At 40.6% G+C, this 7500-nt stretch overlaps 1 protein-coding gene across 1 annotated transcript in view; it reads right to left on the bottom strand.

Annotated features, from left to right (window-relative positions):
- The window catches only part of dmtf1 (cyclin D binding myb-like transcription factor 1), a 26163-nt gene that overhangs the window by 12334 nt on the left and 6329 nt on the right, over positions 1-7500 (bottom strand). Inside the window, exons 4-6 of the mRNA XM_063211752.1 lie at positions 7144-7235; positions 6390-6495; positions 467-543 (exon numbers count right to left, since the gene is read on the bottom strand). Coding sequence (XP_063067822.1) covers positions 467-543; positions 6390-6495; positions 7144-7235 — 275 coding nt within the window. The remainder of the gene's footprint in view (positions 1-466; positions 544-6389; positions 6496-7143; positions 7236-7500) is intronic.

Below are 7500 nucleotides of genomic sequence, written 5' to 3'. Positions count from 1 at the left end.
TCTTTTCATGTATGCAAAGTGCAATTTTCCCAGACATATGCATACTTAGAATTTGATGGTGGTGGTAAGCATCTGTGAAAAAGGTATTATTTGTGCATGGGCTGTATGAACTCTGGAAAGAAACTGATAAAAATACTACACAGTGCACCTTACTATGTAGATGAATAGCTTACTATGTAGAACAAAAAAATAAAGATTTCCTCTCTGGTTTATCAGGAGGAGTGGACTAACTCAAGGCAGAAAAAACGGAAGTTTACCAGAACAGCTCAGATGTGAAAACCTTTTTGACCATTTGATTTCCATTAACTTTATTTTTGAGTTGATGACATAAAACACATGAGGGGAAAAGAGATAGCGCTCTTTAGTGATCACACACACAATTCATACACGCAAAACATTCAAGAGAATTGTGAGACACTGTGGTATGAAAAAAATAAAGTTCTGGAAACGATATATAAAGTTTTACCTTCAAGTAACCGTCAATGTTATTCATCAGAATGTCAATCTCTTCCTTTGACCACATCCCCTGCTTCCACTTGTGCCCTGAAAACATTTTATTTACACAATCGATGTTAAAATTCATATACGATTGTGAACTATACCTTAAAATAACATATTTGAAGTTTATTTTAAAAAGGGACTGCATATATTAATAACATTTAAAAACAAATGCTAAAAATATAAGATTATAGCCATGAGGCTAATTTCTATTTTTGTCCCTTGAGAGAAGAAATAAAAACAAGTGCAAAAGGAGAAGGATAACGAGCGCTCTAAGTCTTCTCTCCAGATAGAAGGGGTGCATCTGGTTAATGACAGTAAATAGAAGTAAATAGACAGTTTATATATACTGTCAATGGGTTAATCCTGTTAAGGCTCCATAGAAAGATGACTGAATCCAAAGCACTCTCCTTCGAGTCAAGGTTGAAGTTATAATAAAAACCCTTTAGTCTGCATTGGGGTAAACAAACTCAAAAAGGCAGACCGGTTTCAGCCGTCTGGCCTTCGTCAGGGCGTGGTTTAAACACAGGTACCTGGGTAGCACAGGTAAGTAAACTCTTGGGGGTCACATGGTATGGGGACTTACACAGTTCACACATTCAATGTACTGTAAAGAAATAAAGAGATAAGTTAGATATGACAGGTGGTCTTACATAAAACATCAGATGCAGAGTCAAAAGGTGTTATAAAAAGACCTAAAATCTATTTCCTTGGGGGTCACATGGGTATGGGGATGTACACTGCTCACACATTCAATATACTGTAAAGAAATAAAGAGAAGAGATAGCTAGTAATATGTTAGTAGTATGACTGATGATCTAACATAAAACATCACATGCAGTCAAAATGGGTGGTTGAGGGCATCCACAGGGTAGTTGAGGGCATCCAAATTATGAATCCAGTAAGTCTCTCTTTGTAGTAGTTTTTTAAGCTGGTCCCCACCTTTTACTGGTTTTTCAACAAGTTCAATTGCTTCTACCTTTAGAAGACTGTCGTTCTTATTGTGATGGGTGAAAAAGTGGCGTGCCATGCGGTAATCATTGTAATTTGTTCTTATATTTGTGCTCAGCCGCTCTATCCTTTAATCTTCTCTTGGTGTGTCCCATGTAGAAACAGTTGCATGGGCAGGTGAGGCGATACACTACAAAAGTGGTGTTACAATTAATGAAGTGTTTGATTTTATGCACTCTATTTGTCCTAAAGTCTTTGAATTCTTTCTTTTGTAAGATATTCACACAGTGATTGCAAGTCGACTGTAGGCATTTGTATGTGCCCTTGGGATGTTCTAGCCAGTTGTTTTCCTTCATGGCCGGTAGATAGCTGTGTGACAATTTGTCTCTCAGACTGGGGACTCTCTTGTAACAGAAGGTTGGTTGGTTGGTTGGTTGGTTGGCAGGATCACTCCTAAGGATATCCCAATTCGACTTGATGATGCTCTTGATCTGATGGCTTTGAGTAGGCTACTGTACTGCATTATGAATCTGGTGTTGGATGATGTCCAGTTTCTCTTCTTTGAGGGTTGAAGGAGCTGTATGCGGTCCGTTGCTGATGCCTTTGTCTGTGCTTTTGTGATGATCGAGTTCTTGTAGGACCTATTGTGAAAGCGTGTGTTCATAATTTCTGCTTGGGTGGTGTAGTCAGTGTCCTTGTCAAATATCCTTCTTATTCTCTGAAATTGTCCGTATGGTATGTTATTCTGAAGCCGTTTTTGATGGAATAAATCAAAATGTAACAGGGAGTTTCGGTCAGTGGGTTTTCTGTACAATGTGGTATGAAGACTATTGTCTCTGTCTTTATAGATGGTTAGATCCAGGAAGTTGATTTTCTCTCTTGAGTATTCTGCCGTGCAATACTAGAACGCAGTAACTCAAAATGGTCGAATTTTTTTTTATATCGGAAATCGGTTCTAAACTACCTCATTTGTCTTGTGTCCAAAAATGGTGGTCCAACACCGTCCCGTTTTGGAGAAAACTCATTTTGAAAGTGCAAAAATGACCCAAAAAAGGTTAAACAAAAACGCAGTAAGTCGGCGAGTTACTGCTGCACGTTCCAATGGGACTGGTTTGGGAGTAGACAGTAATACAAGCTAAGAACGCAGTAACTCCTGCAGTAACTCCATTTTGTGGCAGTAATACCAGCCAAGAACGCAGTAACTCTGTTTTTTGTGGCAAAAAGACACATAAATGTTGGTTTTTTGGGTTTTTTTTGTGTGCATTAAATTTCTATCCTAAACAAGCATTACCAGGAAGTGTCACCACCAATTTACCGACAACACAGTTGTCGCGCCATATGGAAAACTTTAAAGCCTTTTTTCTCAGTTTGCCGTTTTCAGAGTTACTGCGTTCTAAGATTGTAGGGCAGTATTCTAGTGACAGTTTGATGTTCTTGTTGGCATTGTTGATGTATTGGTAAAAGTCCTGTAAGCTCTCTGAGCTGCCCATGAACAGGATCAGTACATCATCAATGAACCTGCAGTATAGTTTTATGCATCCAGTAAATGCATTTCTGCCACTGTTAAAAACATATTCTGATTCCCAGAGGCCTGTATAGGCATGTATATTCTGGGGCAAAGCTGGCTCCCATGCTGATTCCTTTGCATTGTCTACACAATTGGTCTTGGAAAAGGATGACATTGTTCTTTAGCACCCACTCGGTCAGTTCCACCAGAAAGTCAGTAGGTGGCGTTGTTTCCCGTCTGTCTGACAGGTAGTGACTGACAGCTCTCAAGCCCTCTGAATGTTCAATATTTGTGTATAAAGCTTTGACGTCCATAGTCACTAGAAAGATGATGGCAGTTCTAGTACGTATGGTTTAAAGCAGTGTTTCTCAAACTTTTTCAGACCGAGGACCACTTTGTCCCCCAAAAAGTGTTCAGGGACCACCTGTCAAGTCAATTGACATTTGAGGGGTGCTAATTTGACACGGCTAATTTCAATGCAGATCACTTACTTTTTATTTACATTACAAGCCTGTATTATTGTGGTGGAAATAAGACTTACCATGTGTTTGACATTGTAATTGTGGTACAAATATAGCCTACTTCTAGCTCATCTTGGAAAAGTAGAAATCCACTTGCGGACCACCTGAGCTCTGTCGCGGACCACCAGTGGTCCCCGGACCACACTTTGAGAATCACTGGTTTAAAGGGACACTGTGCAGGAAATGGTCAAAAAAGGTACTGCAACTATGCTGCTCATTGAAACTGGGCTGCCTATTGCCAAATTTGATCTTTACATGAAAGTTTACTAAGTAATAAACAAATATTGTCTAGTGTGGTCCAAGTACAGTCATTTTTGCAGCTAAAAATGGCTATTTTTGGAAATTGAAAATAGCGGACCATGGAGAAGATCCCGCTTTTCATGTATGAAAAGTGCAATTTTTCCAGTCATAGTGAATACTTAAAATTTGATGGTGGTGGTAAGTATTCATGAAAAAGGTAACATTAGTGAATGGGCAGCATGAATTCTGGAAATAAACAACTAAAAATCTCAAACAGTGTCCCTATAAGGAAGTAGTCAATGAATTGAGCTGCCGCTTCTGCCATTGGCGGCCACTATGGGCCTGCCTGGGGGGTTATCTTTGGGCTCTTTATGAATTTTAGGCAGCATATAAAATTTGGGGATTCTGGGATGTTTGCAGTGTAAGAAATTGTATTCTTCCTCGTCTATCCAGCCATTTTCTTTCGCGTTCTGGAGTATAGCTGTCAATTCCTTTTTCATGTCTGCTAAGGGGTTGCGGTCAAGCTTTGCGTAGAATGCCTGGTTCTGTAGCTGGCGGTGCGCTTCTGAAACATATTTTTCATAATGCCACACGACCAATCCTCCGCCTTTGTCCGCTTTTTTAATAACTAAATCCTTGTTGCACTCCAGGTCCCGCAATGCCGTGCGCTCTGACTGTGTTAGGTTGTTGTGCCAAGGAGTGGGAGGGGTTTCAAAGAGTTTCTGTATGTCAAAATCTACTTTCTTAATAAATGCTTGTAAATTCGAGTTATTGCTCAGGGGGCAAAATGTGGACTTTGGTTTGAAAACTCTCCTGGGTGTCTGTGTGGCCTGCGTAATTTGTGGCTGTTGTGAATACCAGGCTTTCAAATGCAGATTCCTATAAAATCTGAATAATTCGATTTTTGTTAGGAAGAGATTGGTGCGGTGTGTGGGGGCAAACGATAGGCCTTTAGACAGTACCTGGATTTGGGCATGGGTGAGGTCAATTGGGGACAGATTGATCACTGAGATGTAGACCCTGTCTCGGTGGTCCTGGTGTTCTCTCCTCTCTCCCCCTCTCTCTTCTTCCTCTTTCCTCTGCGGGTTTTGCGCGTTGAGGGTTTGCTGGAAGGCGGGGCCACTCTTCCTCCAAAAAAGAACGCGTTTGATGTTGGGTTTGATGTGCTGGTGGTGGTAAATTGTGTTCATCATCACTGCTTGTCAAATTAAACGACACTGTTCTTTCTCTAGAGGTAGAAGTGTGGGGATGGTAGGTGCGCGCGTCTTGGTCCCTGTCCAACTGTTTCTACATAGGACACACCAAGGGAAGATTAAAGGATAGAGCGGCTGAGCACAAATATGCCATAAGAACAAATTACAATGATTACCCCATGGCACGCCACTTTTTCACCCATCACAATAAGAACGTCAGTCTTCTAAAGGTAGAAGCAATTGAACTTGTTGAAAAACCAGTAAGAGGTGGGGACCAGCTTAAAAAACTACAATAAAGAGAGACTTACTGGATTCATAATTTGGATGCCCTCAATAGATTTTAGGCCTTTTTTTACAACACATTTTGACTGCATATGATGTTTTATGTTAGATCATCAGTCATACTACTAACATACTACTAGCCGTCTCTTCTCTTTATTTCTTTACAGTATATTGAATGTGTGAGCTGTGCACGTCCCCATACCCATGTGACCCCCAAGGAAATAGATTTTAGGTCTTTTTATAACACCTTTTGACTCTGCATATGATATTTTATGTTAGACCATCAGTCATACTACTAACTTCTCTTCTCTTTATTTCTTTACAGTACATTGAATGTGTGAGCTGTGTACTACGTCCCCATACCATGTGACCCCCAAGAGTTTACTTACCTGTGCTACCCAGGTACCTGTGTTTTAACCACGCCATGACGAAGGCCAGACGGCTGAAACTGGTCCGTGTTTTTAAGCTTGTTTACCCCAATGTAGAATAAAGGGGTTTTATCATAACTTCAACCTTGACTCGAAGGAGAGTGCTTTGGATTCAGTCATCTTTCTTTAAATAAAACCAAGTATGGTAAGGATAAAAAGTGAAAGATATTGCACACATTGTAAAATAAATAATACAAAATAAATAATACAAAAATAAGTTTATGAAAGAACAACTACCAATACCAACTATCTGGAGTTATGCTAACAGTGTTGATTATCCAGTAACCATGATTTCATCTGTTAACTAAATGAATGTAATGTTGGTAATTAGGTAATTGCGGGGATTGTGTTCCAGGTGTGAGAGGCCTGAGAGAGCTTGACTAAAGGCGCTCTTCCTAAATGGGACAGAGCAGTCACCAGACCAGTCATTTGTGTTCCATATAAGGTGTGTGTGTGTGTGTGTGTGTGTGTGTGTGTATGTGTGTGTGTGTGTGTGTGTGTGTGTGTGTGTGTGTGTGTGTGTGTGTGTGTGTGTGTGTGTGTGTGTGTGTGTGTGTGTGTGTGTGTGTGTGTGTAGAGGATGTTGTGCTTCTGTGGTGTGAAGTTGGCCCGGAACCATAACTGGCAAACACCAACACGGTTCTGCAGTGCATCTGCTGCTCTGAGAGAGAGAGAGCGAGAGAGAGAGAGAGAGAGAGAGAGAGAGATAGAGAGAGAGAGAGAGACAGAGAGAGAGACAGAGAGAGAGAGAGAGAGAGAGTTTATTTACCTTTGTTGACGAGCGTGTCCTTATCCTCTTTCGTGGTGAACCATGCTTGACTCACAGGGGACACGTCTGATTTCTGAGGAGACATTGAACCCTCATCTTGTACTATCTGCACACAGGCATTCACACACACACACACACACACACACACACACACACACACACACACACACACACACACACACACACACACACACACACACACACACACACACACACACACACACACACACACACACACACACACACACGTGGAGTGAGCACAAGTGCACCTAAACATACTAACATTCCAGGTCAAGTCAAGTCAAGTCACATTTATTTATAGAGCGAGATAAACAAGAGATACATAAAATCATGCAATGAAAGTAGAGAAGGAAACACTTAAAGTATAAACACAAATATATGTGAAGTATTAAAATACGACATTAAATATTTGCAGTCATTGAGAATAAATAACAATAAAACCATAGTAGAACTAAAACAATGAAGCAATCAAAGGAAAAAGCATTCCAGCAAAGTGTGTGTGTAGAGTAGAGTTATTTTATTAATCCCAAAGGAATTACCTTACACACATAATTGCACATTACAGTAAAATTATAGTACACTCTTGGTGTGTGTGTGTGTGTGTGTGTGTGTGTGTGTGTGTGTGTGTGTGTGTGTGTGTGTGTGTGTGTGTGTGTGTGTGTGTGTGTGTGTGTGTGTGTGTGTGTGTGTGTGTGTGTGTGTGTGTGTGTGTGTGTGTGCGCATGTGTGTCACCTGAATCTGGGCCACTCCTTCCTGGTGTAGCTCTCCCTCTGTCATCTCTGTTGCCGTCATGGTCACCTCAAACCCCTCATCACTCTCTGAAACTACACACATAGCACGTTTTTTTTGCAATTAGTCGGCCTTAAAAGGTGCACTGTGTGGAATGGTGGCCAACTGGCCAGAGTAGATATTGCAACTATGCTGCTCATTGAAACTGTGCTGCCTATTGCAAAATGTGATCATTTCGTCAATATTTACCAAATAATAATTAATATTTATCAGTATGACCAAAGTACAGTAAACTTTGGAGCTAAAAAAGTCTATTTCTGGGTATTCAAAATGGCGGACATGGAGAAAATCCACCTTTCA

The sequence above is a fragment of the Engraulis encrasicolus genome, chromosome 12 (genome assembly GCF_034702125.1).
Source record: "Engraulis encrasicolus isolate BLACKSEA-1 chromosome 12, IST_EnEncr_1.0, whole genome shotgun sequence".
NCBI lineage: Eukaryota > Metazoa > Chordata > Actinopteri > Clupeiformes > Engraulidae > Engraulis > Engraulis encrasicolus.
Note: the sequence above shows the minus strand (reverse complement) of the source record. Positions and strands in the feature narration are given on the sequence as shown.